Source organism: Diospyros lotus, chromosome 7 (assembly GCF_014633365.1).
Source record: "Diospyros lotus cultivar Yz01 chromosome 7, ASM1463336v1, whole genome shotgun sequence".
In the NCBI taxonomy this organism is placed as follows: domain Eukaryota; kingdom Viridiplantae; phylum Streptophyta; class Magnoliopsida; order Ericales; family Ebenaceae; genus Diospyros; species Diospyros lotus.
In genome coordinates this window covers 542,324-567,516 of record NC_068344.1, presented here as the reverse complement: position 1 = coordinate 567,516, position 25,193 = coordinate 542,324, and the positions used below count along the sequence as shown (strand labels likewise).

Here is a 25,193-nt window from a genome sequence, read left to right as displayed (position 1 = left end):
CATAATTTTATAATTTTTTTATACTTACGTGATAAGTAAGGATCACGATTATCAAGTTTAGCTAACAAGTGAAAGAGATTAGAGCTCACCTACGATACGAAACAATGGAAAAAAATGATGCTAGTAGAGTAAGCTTTGTGCAATGTTAATGAGTTTTGATACATCATCATAATCAAAACTAAAGTTTGATCTTAAAAAATTAATAAAATCACAAAGTAACTCGACTTAATTGGATTTGAATTGGGTCGGTTTAGATATGATGTATACAAATCATTTCAAAATTTGTTTTAGATTTAAAACACGGGCAAAATACAAATCATTTCAAAATTTGTTTTAGATTTAAAACACGGGCAAAATAGAGGAGCACGATAAATGATAAAATTTTGATACATACAACAAATTCAAAAGTTAAATTCAAATTCTAAAGTTAGTGTGGTTAATAAATATTAAGTGGTAAAATATTATTAAAATAAAAAAGACTTAATACATACAACACTTCTCAATAATTAAAAAATATGATGCTTGATCTTTAATGTATAAAAATATCAAAAGTCGGTATTTTAACTACTAAAAATTATTACTTTAAGTTCTTATCATAACAAAAAATTAATGCGTGTATAAACATGTCCGTTTCTATAAATAACATGCCACATGAATATTCATTTGACAATATTTAAATAGAGTGACTGATTTGTTGTGCTCCCTTAATGATTAAAAAATATAGTGTTTGGTCCCTAATGTGTAAAATATCAAAATTTTGTATCTCAATTATTAAAATTTATTATTTTAAGTTTTTATACTGAGACACAAAAGAGCATATAAGGAAGAGAGTGAGAGAGCGATATAGCCGAGTTAAACAAAGAGAAATGATAGAGATTAATTCTATAATATTTTGTGATTAAGAATAGAAAAAATTAACATTTTTTTAGTAATCGATTTAAAGATTTAGATATTTGGAATTTAAGAGTTTTTTTTTTAAGTTATGGGTAATTTTATTTTTTCTCCATCAAAATAAATTTTAATTTGATATATTTTGCTAACTTGATTTTTTTATGACATGACTCTTTATTTTTTGTGTATATTCTATGTCGGAATTGATATGTTATCCGATGCAAGCTCCACCCCCACCCCAACACCCCTCTTGCTACGTGCTTTGCCTTCTTCCCTTGCACCCCACCTTGAGCAACACCTTTTTGATGGAGTTTGTATTAGGCAACGTTACGTTGTTCGACACAGTGGTCATATTAATTCTCTATGTTACGTGACGTAAATAAAAAATTTATTTACTCTCACTTAAGTTAAGTTAAGGTGATGGTTTGAAATAATAATTTAATTAGTTAATTTAATCAACTAAAAAACATGTTAGTTAATTTGATTGAGCCATACGGCATGAAGATGGACGACGGCTGGTGGCTGATGGGGACTTAGATCACAACATCTAATTAAATTTTAATAAAAAAAGTAAATAAATAAATTTTTGGTAAGTTACTTTTCAAAATTTTGTATTTTAAGTATTTTGAGAATAATATTTTTTTGCTAATTCGATAATATTCTAACTATATTGTCTATAGTAAGACTTTAACACGAAAATTTCTCAAAAATAATAAATAATAGGTGATTGTTATGAATTTTTGTATGATTTAATATGTATACATATTCATTTAAATAAATCGTATACCCTAACATCTTAAAGAACAATTGAAAAGTTTCGCTAAGGCTTCGTTTATTTTTATTCTCGTAGAAGTATAGAAGTTAGAAACAAGAAGCACATTCTTCGGTTACACGTACTCCCAGTATACGCGTCAGGAACCGATACGTCACCGTCGTTGCTTGCTCAGCGGGTGAGACCATCATCTCCCGCGTACTATAAGAACGTCTCCCGACGTCGGATCAACCCATACTCGTCGGGTCGTCTACAAGAATCCAGACCCGCGCTGGGAAGCTCGATCCGATGCAAGTCTTTCTATTCCTTCTCAATTTTGATCTTTAGCCATTGCTGTAGACTTTTTTCTTCTCTCTTTCCTACTTGGATTCTGTTTATGTATGCTCATTTCGCCTGGATTTCGGCTATCTGGTTTCTTCTTCTTTGCTTCTTTGGTTTATAAGCGTTGGATCACGATCTGTTGGTGGCTGCGCTCGATACTTGTTGGTGAAAATTGAGCGCTTTGGTTTAGGGTTTTGTGTTCTCTTCAACAGAGAATTGATTTTTGCGCAACGTAGAAACAGTGTTAAGGAACTTATTGCTAGTTTATTGCTTATTATCTTATTGAATCGATTAGCTTTCGTGCTGTAAACTGTGAACTCTTGTTTGATTGATTTATCTTGTTTTTAATCGAGTTTCTGTGGTAAAATTAGAAGGAAATCGAGTTTCTGCGTCCAGCAATTTACCATTCAAACATATAGAGGGAATTGATTGTTGCTTGAGTTAACGGGAAATGGATGTCATTCACTTTGTTTTATTTCGGAGAAGGCCTTGGCACGAACATATTATTCCAAGTCAATATTTTTGTTTGCACACCTTAGTCCTCTTGCATGGATGGTTGGATGCACAGAAATATCGTCCTTTTTTGATAATGAGTTGGAAAATATTAGGATTAAGTCCCTCCTTATGTTGCTTGCTTTGTTTAATTTTCTATTTTCTGTTCATTTGAGCACAAGAATGCACCTTGTACATTTCTTTGTTTTCTTTACCACCGGCTTCATAGTCCTTCTGTAACGTTGTATGGATTCCAATATTACCATAGCCTTCCCCTGCATCCACTCTGTCATGGAATAATTTCCCTGACGTGCCTTTGAACATTTTTGCTAGTTGATTCTGTTTATCATTTGCTCACGGCGGTTACAATTTCAGATATCTCAGTGACAGCTTTGTCTTACATATTTTGTTTTCAATCCATTTTGAGCTAATTTTAATTAAGTTGGACTTCCCTCTATCCACCATGCAACGGAACTTGCTAGAATGCTAGAGGAAGGGTAATACTTTTGTGATTTCATAGAGTAGGGGAAGAAGTTGGATATTGGAAGTGTATCCACGTGAGATGGATGCAAATCCCCTAGAAGTTGAGCATGTTGTGTAATTTACAATAAACCCTTCGATTATGTCCTGTGTGTTTCTTTTGGTTTTAATCAGTTTCCAGTGCAATCTTCCTCCTGATTCAGAGCTTTCTGAGTGAGCATGTCGTTTGGTTGGTCGTGATACCAATACTTGTCCTACTGGAAGTCACTCCTGAAAATCATTCCCTTTCTTCATGCTCCCAGTACTTGAATTAAATGTTACACGGATATGTTCTTTAAGGGCAGCTTAATCTACAAAGGCTCCCATCATTACATGATTTACGTTTTGTGCATAGCACTTTCCTCTGAAATCTATACCAAGTTCTTGACTGCTTTTATGTTGAATGGGCCATCCTTTGTAGTTTGTGGATTCTGTGTTTTTCTGACAGTTAATATTCTGCATCTTTCTTTTCAGATTATCTTCGATCAAACCAAAAGGTCAACAGAGAGAGATGGAAGTGAAACCTGAATTGGATGTTAAGGGAGAAGAGAAGGGGGAGAAGGAAGAACTGCATCTGAAAGTTGAACGAAGGATTGAAGAAGCTTTTGAATCAAAGGCAGAGAAGACTGAGATTGACAAGGATGAGAAAGATGCGAAGAAGAAGATGAAGGGAAAAGAGAGTGAGGATGGTTTGTATGGGGAGCAGGAGCATGAAGAACTTGGGAAATCCAAGGAGAAAGAGAAAAAAGACAAGAAAGGAAAGGAAAAGGAAAAGAAAAAGAAAAATGAAGGTGGAGAGGCTGAGGATGAGGAGGAAGAGGAGAAGAAGAAGAAGAAAGATAAGTCTGGGGATTCAGATGGCAAAGTTAAAAAGGTGAAAAAAGAGAAAAACAAGAAAGATAAGGACCCAGAGGATGATGAGGGGGAAACAACAAAATGCAAAGAAGAAAAAGATTTTGGTGTCAATGAAGTCGTGAAACACGAACAGGTGAAGGAAGAAATGCATGATAAGAAAGCAAAGAAGAACAAGAAGCATGAAGAGGGAGAAGAGAAGAACAAAGTGGAGAAGAAAGATAAGAAAGAGAAGAAGGATAAAGAAAAGAAGATTAAAGACAAGGAGAAGCTAGGAGGAGGATCAAACGAGGATAGAGAGAAGGAAATGAAGAAAAAAGACAAAGAAGACAAGATGGCGAAGAAAGATAAGGAGAGCACATACAATAAGACAGAGGATAACACAGATGAGGGTCGGTGTGAGGCTAAAGCAACGTCACGGGAGATTGAAATAGCTGAAGATGTGGAAAAATATTCAGCGGACAAAGAGGGAAAGCATGAAGAGGATGGAAGTAAGAAAAAGAAGCATGGAGATGAGGAGGAAAAATCGGACGCAAAGGAGGAGAAGAAGAAAGAGAAGGAAAAATATAAAACAATAGAAGGGAAAGAGGAGAAGAAAGAAAAGAAGGAAAAAGAAAACAAGATGAAAGGCAAAGAGGAGTCAGATGAGAAATTGAACAAGAAAACAGAACAAGAGAAGGAGAAGAAAGAAAAGAAGGAAAAAGAAATCAAGATGAAAGGCAAAAAGGATTCAGATGAGGAATTGAACAAGAAAACAGAACAAGAGGAGAAGAGGAAAGAAGACAAAGAAGAGAAAAAGAAAGATGAGGATAAAAAAGATAAGAAGAGAAAGAAGGATGGCAGAAAGGAAGCAGCTGATGAAGTTACCTCGAAAGAGGTTGAAACAGAAGAAAATGTAACAGAAATTGGAGGAGAAGTGGAAGGGAAGCAGGGAGGAGTTAAAATTAGCAAGGATAAGAAAGAAAAGGAGAAGAAGGAAAAAAAGGAGAAGAAAAAGAAGCCTGAGGAGAAGTACAAGGGACAGGATCTTGGGAAGCTGAAGAAGAAATTAGAGAAGATCAATGCTGAAATCAAATCCCTCTTCGAGAAAAAGGCAGACATCATAAGATTGATGGAAGAGTCCGAGAATAACAATTTTGTTGATGCCGAAAAGCTCAAAGATACTGAATGATATGCTGCTGCTTAGGTGGGAATCGGGATATATATAATAATATAATAGCTACGTTGTACGATAGATGCTTTTTGTGTTTCATTTGAAGGTTATAAATGGAGAATCTATTTTTGGTTTGGCTTTCTGTAGAGCGAGTAAGATAGACTAAGGGAAATTTGCAAAAATAGGACGGCCGGCAAAGAACTTTGTAAAAATAGGACTCTTAATTTTTTTTTTTTTGTAAAATTAGGACTTTTGAGAGTTGAATGGACTAAAATGCTCTCGATTTAAATTAGCCTACGATCCCCTTCATCTTCTTCTTTTTCAATAAATCTTTTTCCTTCTCTTTCTATTACTCTATATATATAAGATATATATATATATATCCATCTATCATTTTTTTGTTTTTTTACCATTTTCTGTAACCTAAATATATGTATATATATTGTTTATGATTCAAGAGATATGGGTCTCTCTCATTCTCTCTTTATTATGTATCATATATTATACGTGTACTATGTGTATTTGCGTTGATGGGAGAGGAAAAGAGACAAATGGGGGCTATGTACAAGAAAATGAGAAAAACAATTGCAGTAGGGCTAGGGCCATGTCATCGTTGATTACGGTCGTGACTGATATATTCACTGTAACTATTTTAGTTTCTTGTCATAGTCATGACAGATATCTTTAACAGATAAGTGTTAAAGATATCTGTTAAGGATATTTGATATTTGTTAAAGATATCTGTTAAGGATATCGGTTAACAGATATCGGTCCTTAACAGATATCGATATCTGTTAACCGATATCCTTAACAGATATCTGTTACTGATATTCTTAACAGATATTTGTTACCGATATCCTTAATAGATATCTTTAACAAATATCAGATATTCTTAAATTACCTACAATGGCTTTGAAGGCGAAGACTAACGAAAAAGTAGCAACCTTAGATGCTTAGAACAAAGGACGAGCGAGAGAGATGTTTTGGTCGATAGGGCGATTGGGGATGTGCGTGCGAGAGGAAGAAGACGAAGAGAATTGTAAACTGATTTAAATTAGGGGTATTTTAGTCCATTCAACTCTTAAAAGTCCTAATTTTATAAAAAAAAAATTAAGAGTTCTATTTTTAAAAAATTAATCGCGGGCAGTCCTATTTTTGCAAATTTTCCATAGACTAATGATGCTTCTGTCACCGAAAAGCAAAGAGTTTTTAAAGGTTCGGATCTCACCAATGAAGGTATTAAATAACTAATTAAATTCTTTAAGTTGTAAATTGGACAGTATTTTGTTTCGAGTTAAATTAATATTTTGACTCAAAACAATATTAATCAAAATAATATATTATTATCCAAATAAACAATATTTTGTTTTGAGTCAAAATAATATATCATTGACAAAAATAATATATTATTAACCAATTAAACAATATTATGTGTGGTGCCCATCATGCCACACCAATCAAATGGGTCCGGGTTCTTTCTACATTTATGATCCAATGCTCGTACGTACATAAATCGTTCAAATTGGTGCTATCGGACACGTTCTCTTTAACTCATACACCCTCTCTCCTCTCTTTGATGATCAAAGGAAGTACTTTGATCATTCCCAACAAGATGGGTCTTTACCTCTTCTTCCTCCATCTAACTATTTTGGTGGCTGTCACTGAGTTTGCTGCTCTGTGCTACCCGATACAACTAGCAGATGACATCTTCGCCGTCGACTGCGGCTCCTCTGGCAACTCAACTGCTCTAGATGGCCGGCAATGGACCGGCGACGTTGCTTCCAGATACATCATTTTGCAAGGATCCAGAGGCAGACGCAAATTGGTAAGCTCCTCTCCCGTTGGAAAGCACCTAATTCCTCCTCCTCCTCATCCTGTCCCCTACATGACCGCTCAGATTTCTCGGTCCACATTCACCTACACTTTCCATGTCACTCCGGGCCAAAAATTCATCCGCCTACATTTCTACCCAACTGAATACCCTGGCTTCAAGAGGTCCCAGGCCTTTTTTACTGTAAAAGCGGGTCCCTATACCCTTCTTAGCAACTTCAGTGCTGCCCTCACCGCTGATGTTTTGTCCTTACCATCATTTGCTAAAGAATTTTGCGTACAGGTGGAAGATAGTCAACCATTAATCCTAATTTTCTCTCCATCTTCAGAGGAAGCATATGCTTTTGTCAATGGGATTGAGATTGTCTCGATCCCAACTGGATTATATCATTCCCGTGAGGGTGATGATCCAGGTGTACTAGTCGTTGGCAAGAAATTTAGATACCCGATCTTCTTGGATACAAGCGTTGCACTTGAGACAGTGCATCGGTTAAATGTTGGCGGAAGCAAAATTTTACCCATAGAGGATACTGGCATGTTCCGAGAGTGGTTTGAGGACTCCAATTATTTCTTAGAATCAAGGGCCATGCCAGTTACTACCACAATTGGGATCAACTACGCAGTTATACCCACATACTCTGCTCCTACGAGAGTCTACCAAACGTCCCGGTCAATGACTCGGGACATGCAACCGAAGGAGCGTATCAGTTTTACGTGGAAGGTACCTGTAGATCAAGGATTCAGGTACCTGCTTAGGTTTCATTTCTGTGAGCTTGAGTACGAGATTAAAGATGTTGGCCAAATGGAGTTCAGCATATTCATTGATAATCAGATTGCTGAGGCTAATGCTGACCTTATCAAATGGGCTGGTGGAAATGGCATTGCAGTGTACAGAGACTACATGGTGATGATGGAAGAAGATCGGACAGCGGGCAAGCGCGATATGACAATAACTCTAAGCCCTCACAAGAGCCACGACAACATGGGGAACATGGAACACAGTGGTGATGCAATTCTAAAGGGGCTGGAGGTGTTCAAGTTGAGCAACCCTGACAAGAACCTTGCCGGGGTGAACACGGTTCCCATTGCACATGCTTTGACATCTCATAATTCAAAGCCTCAGAAGGTAGTGCTTGGTTATGGCATTTATACCATTGCAAATAGTCTAATAATTTTGCTCATCACATTGAATGTTGTAGTTTATCCATTGGCCTATTTGGGGCAAGAATCTGGACAAGAAGACATCCTATCATCATTACCTTCGGAAGGGCCATATCGCCGCTTCTCACTTCCTGAGCTCCAATCAGCAACTAGAAACTTTGATGACGGATTGGTCATTGGAAGTGGTGGATTTGGTAACGTTTATAAAGGACTCATTAATGGAGGAACAACCACAATCGCCATTAAGCGGATGAAACCAATGTCTAAGCAAGGCCCAAATGAGTTTCAGATGGAGATTGAGACGATTTCTAAATTTCGACACAAGCATCTTGTCATCCTTCTGGGCTACTGTGATGAATGCAATGAGAAGATCCTGGTGTATGAGCATATGGAGCAGGGTGCACTTGCTAATCATCTCTACAAAAAGAATGCTAAAGATAATGGTAATGTTTGTCATATGCCGTGGGAGCAAAGGCTCAAGATTTGCATTGGTGCTGCCCGTGGGTTGGATTACCTCCACACTGGTATTCAGGGTGGTGTCATACATAGAGACGTGAAGACCGCTAACATTTTGTTGAACAAGGACATGGTGGCTAAGGTTTCAGATTTTGGATTATGTAAAATGGGCGCCACAAGCCATTCTGTTTCCCATGTTAGCACAACTGTTAAAGGCACATTTGGTTATTTTGATCCACATTATTTCTTGACCCGCAAACTAACCAAGAAATCAGATGTGTATGCCTTTGGCGTGGTGCTCTTAGAAGTCCTTTGTGGGAGGCCAGCAGTGGATTTAAGCCTCGAGGAGGAGCAACACAGTCTAACCCTTTGGGCTCAAGGCTGCCTCAAAGATGGGAAACTTGATGAAGTTATTGATCCCATTTTGACGGATCAACTACCAATTCCATTAAAAAGCCTTGAGGTGTTCGCAGAAGTTGCTAGGAAATGTCTGCACATTCATCCAAATAGACGCCCTACAATGGCTGATGTTGTGGTGAGCCTTGAGCGTGCATTGGCATACTTACAGGATGATCGGTGCAAGGATTCGTCAACAAAGCAGGTTAACGAGGACGTTGTCCCCAGCCCATCCACTGCAGTGCGGTATACTGAGAACATACCCCTAAGCAAGAAGCGGGCACAGGGAAAGCTCACCAAGGTGTTCCACAAGATCAGTACGGCACTTTTACCCAGAACTGTGGATTTTGGGTGGAAAAATAGGGGACAATTGCGCCACAAAACCACGTTTTGGCACCATACTGGAAGCTGCTGGACTGGTCTCTCTCTCTCTCTCTCTCTCTCTCTCTCTCTCTCAGGTTGCCTCAGTCCTTTGTCGTTACCTACGCCAATTGATTTTCTTCTCCTCATTATTCAGATAAAACAACCATCTCTGCTGGGAATAGACAAAGCATGTCAACAATTTCTGGCAGTGAGCCATATCCCGATGGGCAGGTCTTATGCATCCCCAATATAAGGGCCTTCAGTTTTTCAGAGTTGAGGAAGGCTACTGGAAATTTCACATTGGATGGATTGTTAGGAGAAGGGGCTTTCGGCAAAGTCTACAAGGGTTGGATTGCAGAGAAGACGCCATTACAGAACGGTAGTAGTTCACTCATTGCCGTCAAGGCGTTGGATTCTCACGGCCCTCAAGGTTTTAAAGAATGGCAGGTACTTCAACTAATGCTAGTTAATGGCTGAATAATTTGTCAGCAAATCTTTACAGATATTTCAATTCTGTGTCTTTTGTTGGTTAGGCATTGATACTTGTAATGTACTAGGTATCAGTTTTTATCAGAATCTAAATAACTTTGTATTATTGTCTTCTATTGCCAAATATCCATACTCATAGCGAAACTGAATCAATCAAATTGAAACCAAACAAAACTGAATTAAGTTGGTTTGGCTCAGCAGGTTCCATAATTGGTGTAATGGTTTTGGGTCCCAAATTGTTGTAGTTTTATAATTGACTTGGCTCAATCTGCATTCAATCCGCATGCACCCTTACCAAAGAGTAAGCATGGTTTGGTTGTGACCTTCATTGCTATGTAGCTTGGGACATTTGAAGCATATTTTTCTTGTTTTTTGTGTGAATTTAATAATGCTAGCTTCTTTGATGTTTTTACACTCGTGGAGGTACGCTTGCCCAAGCAGCTTCTTTGATGGAGGATTATTTATTTGTTTCTTTTTTCTGAGAAAAAAGATATGGTACATCTTGCTTGAAAGGAATAATATAGTTTTTGAAAGTGTTAGGGAGGTATATCTTTTGTCTTAAATTAACCTTTTTTGTTTTTCCTTTTTATCATGGCCAGAGAGAATCTTTCCACCAGAGTCCAGGCAGATGATATACACTGTACATAGCATATTTAGTTTGTACACGAATGCTCGCTCTTGTAAAACAAAAGCAACATATCACACCATAATCCTACCATGCTCGTACCTGTAAAAAAAGAAATACAGGACAACTGTATGGTCAACATCTTAGTTTTGCATATTAAATTGAAGTGGATACTTCGTATTTTCCTTATTTTTGTTTTGTGATACCTGTACATTTTAGGCATTGCTCATCATCTTTCTGTTTACCCTCTCATATTTGGGATTGCCAATGTTATTTCAACTTATCTAATTCATTTATATTCTCCTTAAGGCCTTCTGCTTACTTATTTGCCCAACCTGTGCAGTGTGAGATAAACATCCTAAGTCGTCAGTCCCATCCTAACATTGTTAAGTTATTGGGATATTGTTGTGAGGATAAAAAGCTACTTCTTGTATATGAGTTCATGCAGAATGGCAGTTTGGAAAACTATCTTTTTGGAAGTAAGAGCTGAACTTGTTTTATCTTTTGCTGATTAATGAAATTCGTTTGGCTTACACTGTATGGTTGCTTTCTGCAGGGTGGCCTGGTTGTCAGCTACCTCTATGGGAGATAAGGCTCAATATTTTAAGAGGAGCAGCAAGAGGGCTGGCATTTTTGCACTCATTAGAACCACAAATAATACATAGAGATTTGAAGAGCTCAAATATATTGTTTGATGCTGTAAGTTCCCCGCATTCAGTTAACTAGTACCAATTATTTGTGTTACACCAAATAGTACACCAAGTGGATGTCTTTTTACTAGACTTATACTTCATAAAAAAGAAACTCACTAAATAAAAATATGATTTATTCAATTTACTATTGATGCATAATGGATAACAAATGGACTACATAATTATGATAATTCCATTGGTGACCATTATACTTTTTCAATCTTATAAGGTAACTTATTGAGTCATCACCAATCTTATGTTATATATGTGCACGTGTGCTTGTCCGTGTTATTAACATATGTTTCACCATATGATGTTGATAGTAATGGACCAATGGTTATATAAAAATTAATTAATATTTTAAACTCATGGTACTTCTAGGATGTCTTGAAATACTAACGAATATAATTGATGTAAAGACAGCCAGGAGAGTGCAGAATGTTGAGAGAGAGAAAAGGGGAAGAAGAAGAACAGAGGAAGAACTGGAGATTGCATATATATGTGTGTGTGTGTGTAGGTGCCTTTCTAGTGATCTTGTACATGCTGAATTCTTCATCATATTTTTTAAGACAACTATATTAAATCCATACAATAATTTATGTAAACATATATTTAACTGTCTAATGTATATCAGTTAAAAGGATGGTTATAGAAAGGAGGTCTTATATTGGCCTAATGTGTGTTTTGACTGTCAGTCCTACAATGCCAAGATCGCGGACTTTGGTGTGGCTAGACTTGGTCCTGCAACTACTGATGAAACACATGTGTCAACACGGGTTGTGGGCACACCTGGCTATGCTGCTCCAGAGTATATTGCCACAGGTAATGCTCTGGATTTTAATTTTGAAGCTTGATGCTTTTATAGGGGGGAATGATGGTCTAAACGAACTTTTATAAGAGTTTTGCCGTACTTAAATGTCACTTAAGCTGAGCCTACGGAAATTCTGTTCATGACAGTAATAATACAATATATATTAATGTTTGTAAAAACAGGGCAACTACGTGCGGCTAGCGACGTGTATGCTATTGGTGTTATAATGGCTGAGATGCTAACAGGCTTGCAAGCAAATAAAGTTTTCCGTGGGGAGATTCTGGCTGATCGGGTCCGGCCATATTTCGATGGGAGAAGAAAGTTTGAAAGTATTTTGGACGGCCGAATGAAAGGGATGTATCCTGCCAAAGTTGTATGGAACGTCGCTCAGCTTAGTCTAAAATGTCTTCAACGTGAACCCAAAAGAAGGCCATCAATGCAACAAGTGGTGGAGATACTGGAGAGCGTTTAAGATTCAAAAAATCCAAGATGAGGCCATATTCTACAAGGTGCCTGAACACTGGAGGGCATTGCTTTGTTGATTATGGAATTTGATTGGTTATATATGATGAAGTCTTTTAACAGATAGGTTACTTTGTTCTAGTTGGTGTTCGATATATGCATAGACACTCTACTGAGACTGAATTTTTTTTTAAAATCTCGTCGTATTCACACACACATACATACGTATGGAGGTGTAACACATTTACTGCAAGTGCATATCCCCACAAATGTTATTGCAGGGGGTGGTTTGTAGATTTGGTTGAGAGATTTTAATCCCTTAAGGGTAGGATTATGGTACATATATATATATATATATATATCCACTACTACTTACAGCCTAGCTAGCTATGCGCGCAATTCTTTCGTATTGACTATTTATGTTTGAAGGACGAGAGCTGGATGGCAACCGTTCATGTAACGAGGGTAAGTAGCTAGCTGATGTTAGATTGCACCTTATGACTACTTCATTGCTTAAACTGATGAAGAAGGGCAGGGCATTCATAAATTGTATTTGCTGATAGACTTCCCATGAATTCTCTGCCCCCATGTTAGGCATCCGTTATACACTACCTTTAACATCAGCAATTAAATATATTTTTGTTCTTCTGATTGCACCTTCATAAGGGAATTTGTTGGCTTTTTATTCCCAGACCATGGTAACAAATCAAGAGTGCTGCTCTGAATAGAACATGCTCCATATGTAATGAATGAAGGCCTACAGAGCATTGGGACAGTACGACTTTGAAAGTATAAATGTGTATATTCTTGTCTAGCTATGTGAATATTGCTGTTGTGCTGTGTGTAGAAAATGTGAGAGATGATAAAATAAGTTTTAAACAGCAGGTAGTGTTGACTTCAGAAGCCTCCATGGAGTACTTCTAGTGTGCCTTGGTGGGTTCCGTGGTGAGTCCAAATCCTAATGGGAAGAGAGGATCATAATCTATGTCCCCAACATTCATTGGGAGTTGGTCGACGGTCTTGAACCAGCTGATCGGCAGTTTGCCAGTAAAACCATGGTCACCAAACAAAACGTCAGCAACTCCTTGGCCTTCAGAACCTGGAAGCCAAGCAGCAATGAGTGCATCTATTTCGGCAAGATACGGTTGAATAACAACTGGGCGGCCTGAAACAATGATGACAACACATTTCACAGCTCCACAGACATTTCTAATTGTGCTTGGACCAGGGTGAGGGATTGTCAAATTCCGGCTGTCACCATATGTCTCTGCATAAGGAGGCTCTCCTACCACAACAATGGCATAAGATAATTTAGCAGACTTGACAAAGTGAGAGCTCGGGTTCTTCTTGTAGAAGACTTTAGTTGTTGGGTCAACCGTACGCTTTATGGCAGAGAGGATTGTTGTGCCTGCACAGGAAAAATTGGGATATAACATGCCCACTAATGGTAGTATAGCAAGTCTCCCACTCTTCAGTTAGATACTTTAAGTCTCTGTTGTTGGGAGTGTAATTTACCTGCTGTGAGGTTATTGCCACTAAGTCCTTGCCACTCGATTGTCCAACCCCCGCATTGGTAACCTAGATTGCCTGCATGGCTTCCAGCAACAAGTATTTTAGGCACTTTCTTGTGAAGGGGTAGCAGTGGCTTGTCCGCTGAATTACCATTTTTCAACAGCACAAGAGATTTTCTCACTGCTTCTCTGGCTAAGTTTCTGTGCTCCTGTTTTGTATCGGAATATGATCAACATGAGATGATTGGTTTTGCCTTTTTTTCTACTAATTAGTAGCTGGTAAACTCCAAATGAAATCGTTCAAATACGGACCTGACTTCCTAGCTGATGTACAAGATTGTGATCAGCAAAAGGGTTCTCAAAAAGACCCATCACAAACTTCACCCTCAGAATCCTTCTCACTGCGTCATTGATTCGGCTAATGGGAATGATTCTCTTCCTTACCATGTGGGTTAGTTCATCAATAAATTCAGTATAGTTGAAAGGAACCATGACCTTCATGCAACATAGAAAAGTGTAAGACAAAATAGAAACTACTTTACAAGCCCCAGCATGAGTAATTAAGAAGGCCCCACTGACCATGTCAATCCCAGATAGAATTCCAGCTTGGATGGAATATGAATAGTTAGCATGAGGAGGAGACGTGATCCAATCAATACCCTCCATATCTGAGATGACAAAACCCTGCATGCAGGAGTTTCAACATTCGGAACTCGATCATATATATATATATATAGGTAGGTATTTATATTGACATATATATATATATACATACATACTCTGAAATGGAGGGTGTGCTTGAGGAAGCTGGTGATGAGAAGTGGGTTGGCATGCATCTTGTGGCCATTGAAGCTGGAGTAGGACACCATGATGGTGGCCACGCCCTTGATAATAGAGTTGTAGTAGGGTGGCATGTGGGTGCTCAGCAAACCATGCCAGCTTAATTTGGTGTCATCTGCATTGATGCCCTTCCTCGTCCCCCCGTCCCCCACGTAGTGTTTGGCACATGCTGCAACCTTTGTTCCGCACAAATTAATATTGTTGAACGCCGTATTAATAGGGGATTAGCAATAGCACCTGCTTTACGGAGATCAGGCAGCCACATGGAATTAAACACTTAGAAGCATTGGCACTTGAAATGGCAATGATGGGTTAAAGTTTCTATGCATTTTTTCCTTTCTTTCCTCTTCTTGTAATTTGTTTTGCAGCCCCACCTAGCTAGTACACTGATGTGATGGGGTTTTAAGTCTTTAAAATTTAAATAGAAAATTCATGTGCATTACATGGTGTTGAGTATTTCTTTATATTGCAAAGCTGGCAAAACAATTCAAACGAGCGATTTTAGTTGGCATTGAAGTCATCAACTTTGAAGGCATGAGATTCGGACAAATTTTGTTTTGTCAACTGCAATGATGGGAGTTGCAGTGTTGGGTCATGTGTATACTTGCATTTTCTTTTTAGTGTCCACACCTATATTTTTACTCCTCAAGTATCATATTTAGTTTTCATTTCGGTCTTTATCCGATACATATCTAAACCCGTCTAATTAAAATTAAAAAAAGATTTATTCATTTCTAATCTTAAGGACTCGATTAAAATTTGGGTCTACTGTGCTTTTAAGTAAGAGTTGTTGAATGTTATTTATCTTTTTTTAATTAAATAAAATCCTAGCTACAAGTTGCCAAACAAGAGTAACAAGGTGTTTGGCTTACCCTTTTTTGGGGGAGTTTTTAAATTGTATAAAGTTTAAAAGTTGAGTAGTATTTAATTTAATAACGTGTTTGAATAAATATATTTTTAAATGATCAATTAATAGTTATGTATTTAATCTGAAAGAACTGATAAATTATCAAAACTTGATAAAAAAAAATAAAATAAACATGTTGTTGAATGATGTAAATAAAATTTATAAAAATATTAATTTTTAATAAAAATAAATTATAAATTGATGTATAAAATTTTATCATTAAATATTAATAAATTATATATAATTATTTAAAAATATATTAATATAATATATAAATGTTAAATATATATATATATATATACATAAATGGAGAAGGCGACGGACAATGTATGATGATGATGGATGATGAAGGTTGGAGGCAAGGTCGATTAGGATGGAGGCATCGTCCGCCATGGAAGAGATGGAGGACATAATGGCAATGGACGAAATTGGAGAAAGGCAGAAACAACGATATATGAGCTGAGGGAATGGGTGATAGAGAAAGAGGCGATGGACAATGGGGATGAGGATGACAGTCGGCGGCCCATGGAAGAGATTGAGGCACCGACGACAACTGAGAAGCTGGGATAGGTTTAGAGAGAGAAGTAAGAGAGAAGATAAGGGATTAAAGTGTAAATATGCGGAATGTATGAGGGTAATATTGTCATTTAATTGATCAACGCAAATAAGCTCATATTAGAATTTTGGAAAAGCGAAATGGGGGAACTTTGGCCAAAATATAGTATGAAAGCTTTTAAGCTCCTTAAACATACCAAACATTTAAAAAAAATAAGGTTAATAGTTTATAAGCTAAAGCAATGTTTGTTAATCAATATATGGGGTGAAAAATGTTAGATATGAGAAACATTTCGAATATTTGTCCTTCCCAACATATTTATTAAACTTATCTGGTGATCTTTGAAAAATAAGTTCACGTGACTTTTTATTTTAATTTTTTTAGATATTTTATCTCTCTCCTCAAGATAAGCATATCTTGATTCTTATAGATAAGAAAAAAATGGGGTTTGTGTTTTCTAGTGTATTCTCAAAAATTTAACAAACAATTTGATGAAAATATTAAAATGTTTTCCACCCTTTTCTTGATTATTCCATAAATTGGTCTGGAAAGCATTCTGATTTTATTTTGATACTCGCTTATATTGCTCATTTTAATAAGGGCTACCTAAATGAATAACTTATAAACAGTAAAATCGGCAGCCAAACACCCTTTAAGTTTGAGTTTACTGAGTAACAAGCAACCAATCTTGGATTGAGCAAAATTTTATGTGCATACTTGTGCTAAATGAACCAAATCTGTAAAATGGTTGTCCGTCGGGTAGGATAAAAATATCAATCCCTAGAAGGGCAGTTCTTCATGTTTTGGTTCCGTGGGTGGCGCCCACACGCATGCAATGCTATCCCTGTCCAGTGAGATCGTATAGCTACTACTCTCTCTCTCTTAATCACGTCCTTGGTGTCAATTGAGAGTTGTAATTGGGTATTAACTGATAGTCGAGACAAAGACAGACCAGGCAATTGGGGCCAGATGAGAAGGATAGAATTTGATTGCCCACTAGCTATAACTATTTGACCACTAGGGATGGAGAAGGGACCAAATTGGGATATGAGTCCCGCTATTCGTACAGATAGAGTATTACAGATTGCTTTACAAGAATGGGTTATCGTGATAAATTGGCGATATATCGGATCATGGAAGGATATGTTATGGTGATATCTCGCCCATCTAAATGAAGAGAGAGGGAGAGAGACGAGACAAAACCCTTTCCCAAAACCATTTCTCTCAATCGACAGAGACCACCGGCGACCAACCGACCACCAGCGAAGCCACCACTCTCCATCGACGATTGAGAAAGCAGGAGAAGCTACTTCCTCCACAACTCTTTCCCTGATGGTGAGTCGTAGCGCCACCATTCTCTCGATATTGCCATAGCCACCACCTCCAAGCATTTCTTTGGGCATTGTCTAGCTTCTGCAAGATTTCTTTGTGCAGTTTTTGTTTTAATTCAAGATTCATGGCATAATGAAAAATGCAAATCCAGGAATTATGAATCGTCTTCTGTGATTCCCACCTTGTTTTAGTCTAGATCTAAGTTGGAAAGTTCTTAGTGGTAGATATGCAAGAATCTTTTAGATCTAAGTTGAGGAGTTTTTAAATTTGGCCTCTTAGTGTTTAGAGTTTACTTTCGGTTGAACAAGGAGAACAAAAATGGAGAACAAGAGACCTGAAACTAGAAACATAAAGTTTTGATAGACAATGATTTGGATGGGCTTTTGCATTCAATTGTGCAGGATGTACCAAATCAGAGTGGTCAATCAATAATTTCTCCCTCTCCCTATTACTATTGATAAATAATTTTTATCAAGTAATAGAGCAGCTCAGATTTTTTCATATTTGATACAACAAATAGAAATAGTCAATAAAATAAAGACAAAATTTAATATGCCTCCAGCAAGTGATTGAGAAGGCAAGCTACGAAAGGGAGAAACAGAGAGTTTTGATAGTGTCTGCTAGAGGGAGAGAAAGAATCAGTCGCGCGTCCGAAGGATGGCCGACAACGAGGAAGAAGATCGGCGGTCTAGAGTGCACCAGCGAGATAGGAATGGTGGTGGTGCAGCCGGAGGGTTGGGGCCATTGGTCTCTGCGAGAGGGAGAGCTAGAGAGACAAAGGGAGAAAGAGAGTGGGGCTGGGTCTCTTGGGATTGGGGCATTTGGGTAATTTTTCATAGGGACAAATTGGTAATTTTTCATAGGGACAAATAGCATTTTGGGAAATTCTATTCACAGCGAGGGTTTTACTCTTCCCAGCCTTTCCCCGCCAAAATTTTTCATCATTTTTCAAAAATCTTATTTTACCTTTCAGTCACCCGCACCATATCATTTTCCTTCCCTTTTTACTCTGCATAGTCACTCCACCTCTCTTTCTCTTTCATTATACCTATTTCTTTCTCTCTCACACCCATCTCTCGATCTCTCTCTCCCAATGAGCACACACACAAATATGTATATATATATATACAAACACACACACAGAGATAATTTATTATAATAAAAAAATTTAAAAAATACAAATAAATAAATTATTTTTAAATATCTGTATTTTAAATAATTACAAATTTTTTAACTAATTTTAAATTTTAAATTATCGTGAGTTAAATTTTTGATACTCAAAAAAATTTAAAATTAGTTAATTTATCTTATTAAATTACTTAAAGATACATATACTTAAAATTAGTTATTCAATCAACTAATTTAATAAGATACATATCTTTAAAAATTAATTGAATTTATTTAAAGATATATGTATCTTCTTAAAAATAATTTATTAAATAAATTCAACCAATTTATTTTTAAAAAAATTAACTAATTTAATTTATTTAAAGATGGATGTATCTTTTTAAAAGAATTAACTAATTTATTTATTAAATAAATTCAACTAATAAGATATATGTATCTTTTTAAAAAGAACTTATTTATTTGTATTTTGTATTATTTATTTTATTTTATTATAATAAAAAAATTAATTAAAATAAAAAAAAACTTCCCCGAAAGCTGGGGGTCGGGAACGCCCCCGAAAGCTGGGGGTTAGGAACGCCCCCGAAAGCTGGCTTTTCGCGTGACTCTAGCCATCGTCGCTTATTTAGATCTTGAGCTACACCAGATGGATGTCAAGACAGCATTTCTCAATGGAGAACTAGACGAGGAGATATATATGGATCAACCCATCGGTTTTGTTACTGAAGGGCAAGAGCGCAAAGTGTGCCGTCTCAAACGATCCATATATGGTCTCAAGTAGTCGTCTAAACAATGGTATCTACGGTTTCATGAAGCCGTCACCTCCATTGCTTTGACCATGATGGAGGAAGACCATTGTGTGTATATCCAACAGACAAAAGATGGGTTCTTGATTTTGTCCTTATATGTAGATGACATCTTATTGGTTAGAAACAACTTGGAGATTATCAACACCATTAAGGAATGGTTATCCTCTGTCTTTGAGATGAAGGATTTAGGGGAAGCGAGTTATATCCTCGGAGTTAAGATCTCGAGGGATCGCTCAAGGAGGCTTTTGAGTTTGTCTCAAGAGACTTACCTTCGTAAGATCCTTGAACGGTTTAATATGGATAACTCAAAGCCTGTTGATACTCCAGTTGATAAGAGTTGCACCTTGAGTACTAGTCAGTGCCCTAAATCAGAGGAAGAAAGGAAACTAATGGAAAAGAAACCATACGCCAGTGCTGTTGGGAGTCTCATATACCTTATGAAGTGTACTCATCCTGATATCTGTTTCGCCGTTGGGCTAGTAAGCAGATACCAAAGTAATCCTGGTGAGATACATTGGAGAGTTGTTAAGAGAATCATGAGGTATCTACGTGGTACTTATGATTATGCTCTAACTTTTCAAGGTGGAGATATGAAAGTACATGGTTACACTGATGCTGATTTTGGCGGAGATAAAGATGATAGTTCTCCACATCAGCATATGTTTTCACTCTTGGTGGAGGCTCTATTTCTTGGCGAAGCAAGAAGCAATATTGTGTTGCTCATTCGACCATGAAAGCTGAGTATGTGGCTAGCTCAGAAAGTGGAAGACATGCATCTTGGCTTAGTGCTTTCCTTTGAGAGCTCGGGGTAACAGCTCAGGCTGATGAACCTATCGAAATTTGTATCGACAACATGGCTGCGATGCAGTTCGCACATGACCCCAAATTCCATGATAGAGGAAAGCACATAAGAAGAAGATATCACTACATTAGAGGATTGATCAGGGATAACGAAGTGATTTTGAGTTATATTCCTAGCGTTGAAATGTTGGTTGACCCATTGATAATGCCACTTAGCAGGAATGTAGTTGAATCCCATGTGAGGCGTATGGGATTACGTAGAATTTGAGTTCTACATTTGATCACTGTTTACGACATTCATTTTGATTTATGCTGATGGATATTTGTTATCTTATTTGATGGATATTTGTTATCTTTTTTTTGTTTTCATTATATGACATTATGTTGTTGATATGGAAAACATGAAAATAATTGCACATGTTCGTGAATGTCACCAGGCTTGGATCGGTTAACTCATGCGGACGATCGCCCTGACACCTGTGTGCTGTGCAGGATGAGACAACTTACTCTTGGACTTATGTGGTCAGTGTAAGTGCCTTGATACATGAGGGGTATCCAAGGTCGTTATTATCGTCTTAGTACGGCTAAGATGAGACTTATTTGAAGAAGTCGAATATGGATATATTCTGAATTCCATATTAAGCTTGAGAATAACAGGATGTGAGTACTCATAAGTTAAGTGACTCAGGCTAGTGCCTATGTGGTGACTAGGCCGACATTTGTACGATGTTTTTAAGTGTGACATCCCTGATTAGTGGGAGCTCCAGCGTAGCATGCACATCATACAGCATGCGCTTGTACGACCGCTATAGGGAAATGACAAGATTGTTCTCTCTGTCACTGTGTGGGACCCATTTCACATATGCCTTCTGACCTAAAATTGTTTCATGAAGTTGAGATTCAATTACACTACTTTAGCATGTCACCCAATTGGCCAGCAATAAAGCAGCTAGGCGGGCCATGTCTGGGCAAGTGGTTGAACCAAGAGATGGATTGATTCGAATTTTGGAAAAGATAATTTATATCTTATGTGCAATTGTTCTTTAACTTTTTCTTATCATTATTGCCTATTGCACATGCTTTCATATGTTTTGTTATCAAAGTTTAAAATAGTTTTCTTGAGCATAAGTTTATACACATACATAGAAAACATATCTTTGATATACAAACATCTTTGGTATACTCCTAATTATATAAATCATCTTTCCAAAGATCGTTATTTTGAAATACAAGGTAAAGGATTTCGAATCTTGCAAAACAGTAAAGTAGGTTTCGAAACATATATAGTAGGTTTCAAAACCTACTTAACATAAAGGCTTATTTCGAAGCATATATTTATATTTCGAAACATAGTGTTTTGCCATCCATCAAAGTTTTAAATTACCGAAAATTTACCTAATCCCAATTCACCCCCCTCTTGGGATATATTTGCCATCATTAAGAACCAACACAACCTATTTTGGTGTGAAATGTAAGGTCTTTCAACTTATGAAGTCCTACTAGTCAATGCAAGGTTCAGTGAAGCATATGTCATTCATCCTTTCATTAATCCTGTCCTTGTGCTAAATCTCAATAGAAAGTAAGCAATTCCGTGACTTGCCTTCTCAATTCCATTAGACCTTAAGTTTGGTTTTGGGCCTAAAAATGATAGAATAGATCAATTCTATTTTTGCAAACAATTTCGATACTATTCATGATTGTGTATGCAACAATATGCATACTTCTTATATTATTAATCTACTCACACTAAATTAGCTTATATCAATCACACTAGTTGTACTTTTTTTTCATTTATTTGTTTGTTTATTTGTTAGTAGAGAGAAAATAAAACAGAAAAACATTTTTTTAGAACAGAGGTAAAATCTAACCAATCAAATAGAGACCGAACTCAACTAAACCAAACTGAATGGGCTCAGGCAATTCGGTTCCATAATTAGTTCAATGGGTTTGGGTCCAAACTCATTGAACCAGAAAGCTGACTTACCTGATCTGTGTGCTGTGTGCAACCTTGCCCAGGGATGGATTTAGGGGGGGAGGGGCACGGGCTGCAGCCCTCCCCCAAAGTCAGCCCTCCCCCAGATCTGCAAGGCAGATCTGGCCCATTTGGGGGGAGGAGGGCTGAAATACTTATGGATCTGAGGGCTAGCCCTCCTCCAAATCTACTCCTAGATCCACCCTTGACCTTACTGACTGCACTCTCACCCTGCAATTAAAACACAAAACAAAACACAATAAAAATTTTATATTTTATTTATTTATTTAGGCGAGAGGTTTATACTCGTCAGTGTACGAGTGCAGTTGTAGTTCAAATTTAAATTTATACTTTCTGGATAAGTCCAGGTCGTCCACTGAGAGATTTATTTATGGCAAAAGAAAAAAAAGAATGTCACACACACGCACACGCATTTAGATGGATTGATAACATGATTTTTTATAATTTTTTTAGATAACAAATACTAGAAAATAAAGCAAGACAGAAGTTGAAATAAATACTAAACGTGAGAATATGAAATTGGAAAGTACTTGAGTTAAGACAATTTCAGTGCCAACCCGTTGATTCCCAAATATTAGCATAAAAGATTAGCAACATTAATTTAATTTCATATATGAGGATTTGTTATTAAATGCAATTAAAGATAATGATAGCTTTAGTTTAAGCAATCCCCATACATGATATGCGGGATTCTAATTTAAAAAACTACCATAAATTTAATTACAATTAATACACAAAACAACTAAATTAATCATCCGGGTTTGGGTATGATAGCGTTTCCAGTTCTAGTAACTCTCATGCGTGACATGAAAGCTCTAAGTTAGGCTTACGCTCCAATCCAAACCTAGTGATTTTTCAATAATCAAAACACACTCATATTGAAGTTTAAACCAATGTTACTCATTTAAAGCGTAGCTTTCTTTGGGAATCATTGGCGTTAGACACTGTCCTTGCCTTAACCCAAGATTAGATTTAGCTACTCATCTCTATTAAATTAATTGACAACAATTTAAATGACATAATTTAAATAACAGAATTTAAATGACAGGAATTAAAATAGAAGAAACTAACCGGCCATTTAGGCGGTAGATAATTAAAATACAAGAATTAAAATTGCAAGAATTTAAAGGCATAAACTAACCGTCCATTTAGGCGGTGAACAATTAAATGACAAGAATTAAAATTGCAAGAATTTAAAGGCATAAACTAACCGTCCATTTAGGCGGTGAATAATAAAGTAATAATAAATGACATAAGAATTTAAAAGAAGAAAGGAAGAAAGGAAGAAAGTAAGATCACAAGAGAAAATACTAAAGAAAATGAGAGAGAACAAAAGCAATTCTCAAAGAGAGAATTCTAAGGAAATAACTAAACTTTGATTCAAGAATAATAATCACACTTACAAATGCAATCAAGTGATCTATTTATAGGCCACAAGATGCAATACAAACCACACAATTTCAATTATTCAACTAGACATAATTATATCTAATGGGCACTCACACACTTAAAGTTAAATGGATTTTAGCTATAATACACACCTAATATTAAATGGATTTTAGCTAAAATACATACCTAATAAAGCATTCATAAAGTTAAATGGATTTTAGCTATAATATCCACCTAATAGTTAAATGGATTTTAGCTAAAAAACACACCTAATAAAGCTCTCACATACAAAATAAAAATAGATTTCTATAAATTGGTTTTTAATCTTCATTAGGATTAAAAATAATCCTTGGGCCTTCTCCAAATAATATTCTCCATGGGTTGCTCAAATTGGGTCTTAATTCTTCATGGGCTTGAATTCTTCATGGACTTGATTTCTTCATGGATTTGATTTCTTCATGGACTTTAATTTTTCATGGGCTTGATTTCTTCATGGGCTTGATTTCTTCATGGATTTGAATTCTTCATGGACTTTAAATTTTTCATGGGCTTGATTTCTTCATGGGCTTGATTTCTTCATGGATTTGAATTCTTCATGGACTTTAAATCTTCATGGGCTTTAATTCTTCATGCCTAAAAAAAAATAAAAATAATTTAATATTATTAATAAATTATATATTATATATATGTATTACACATGGCACATATATATATATATTATATTATATTATATATATTACATGAATGCATATAATGATATATATGTATTATATATAATTTTATATATTATTATTATTATTATTATTAAATTTTACTTTAAAATTTCATTTCATTCATTTTTCAATTTAAACTTGCATATAACCATAAAATATATATTAATATCTAATTTAAACTATTTTTAAGATCAAAAGAAGGGTATAATTATAACAAAATTTTTATAAAATTAACCACTAATCATACCCCCCAACTTAAACATTGCTAGTCCCTTAGCAATCAGATTATACACCTGCCAAACTTTATTCACAATAACTGTATGAATGTAAAAATTTCAAATTCGAAACCGAAATGCATAAAATTAAATAAATAATTTAGCATTCTAAATCAGATTTTTGGTTAAAGGTCATACAATCTCAGGAATGGAAATTAGGATAACCAACACACAGACTTACTCCCTCGAAGTTTTGACTTCAAATCTCACTATGGATTTTCTCTCCAATAAAAAGGATTCCTCAGGTGTACACACAAGGGGGTGCACCGTTATAAGAGTAAATGCAGAACAAGTTCAAAACTCGGTGCCATCCCAAATACAAGGAACGTATTTTCATGAAAGAATAAGGAAATTGACATAGCTTCATGATTGGAATAATGCTCTAGATGAGTAACTTCTGAATTTAAACATGATTCCCTACTCCAAACTCGAATTCTGAGATCACATGATTTATAGCATCAAAAGGGACCAGACTGGGTTGTAATGGGGCTATAAGGTTAATACGGGTTGTCAAAGAAAAGGTAGAGTGTGCAAAGGGTGTGTCGGGATTTTTTTTTTTTTTTTTTTTTTTTTTACCATTTCTTTTGAAACAGTTATGCTGAATAGTTAAGAGAATTTTCCCCTTTTTTTTTTCACCTTTTTTTTTTCTTCTTTTTT

At 36.3% G+C, this 25,193-nt stretch overlaps 4 protein-coding genes across 6 annotated transcripts in view; 2 read left to right on the top strand and 2 right to left on the bottom strand.

Moving 5' to 3' along the window:
• The first annotated feature begins 1,836 nt into the window (after window positions 1-1,836).
• On the top strand, window positions 1,837-5,349 carry LOC127806703 (uncharacterized). The gene is made up of 2 exons (XM_052344161.1): window positions 1,837-1,953; window positions 3,470-5,349. Exon 2 carries the CDS (start codon window positions 3,507-3,509, stop codon window positions 5,016-5,018), a length of 1,512 nt encoding a protein of 503 aa, XP_052200121.1. The 5' UTR covers window positions 1,837-1,953; window positions 3,470-3,506; the 3' UTR covers window positions 5,019-5,349.
• A 1,168-nt stretch (window positions 5,350-6,517) lies between these two features.
• LOC127806695 (receptor-like protein kinase FERONIA) lies at window positions 6,518-12,579 on the top strand. Of its 3 annotated transcripts, XM_052344146.1 has the most exons (6): window positions 6,518-9,262; window positions 9,361-9,653; window positions 10,664-10,799; window positions 10,877-11,019; window positions 11,708-11,834; window positions 12,006-12,579. In XM_052344146.1, the coding sequence occupies exons 1-6, from the start codon at window positions 6,577-6,579 to the stop codon at window positions 12,293-12,295; spliced, it is 3,675 nt and encodes a 1,224-aa protein (XP_052200106.1). In that variant the 5' UTR covers window positions 6,518-6,576; the 3' UTR covers window positions 12,296-12,579. The 3 variants fall into 3 exon arrangements, with proteins under 3 accessions (XP_052200106.1, XP_052200107.1, XP_052200108.1); XM_052344147.1 differs by lacking the exons at window positions 11,708-11,834; window positions 12,006-12,579 and adding an exon at window positions 11,436-11,609; XM_052344148.1 differs by lacking the exon at window positions 12,006-12,579 and having other exon boundaries at window positions 6,519-9,262; window positions 11,665-11,796.
• Window positions 12,580-12,741: 162 nt separating this feature from the next.
• LOC127806702 (uncharacterized) overlaps window positions 12,742-25,193 on the bottom strand; it is a 100,590-nt gene continuing 88,138 nt past the window's right edge. Inside the window, exon 11 of the transcript XR_008024488.1 lies at window positions 12,742-12,779. The gene's annotated coding sequence lies outside the window, so the exon portion shown is untranslated. The remainder of the gene's footprint in view (window positions 12,780-25,193) is intronic.
• LOC127806324 (uncharacterized) lies at window positions 13,206-17,502 on the bottom strand. The gene is made up of 6 exons (XM_052343546.1): window positions 17,303-17,502; window positions 14,576-14,825; window positions 14,376-14,480; window positions 14,109-14,291; window positions 13,801-14,005; window positions 13,206-13,693 (listed from the first exon to the last, which is right to left on the bottom strand). The coding sequence occupies exons 1-6, from the start codon at window positions 17,500-17,502 to the stop codon at window positions 13,206-13,208; spliced, it is 1,431 nt and encodes a 476-aa protein (XP_052199506.1).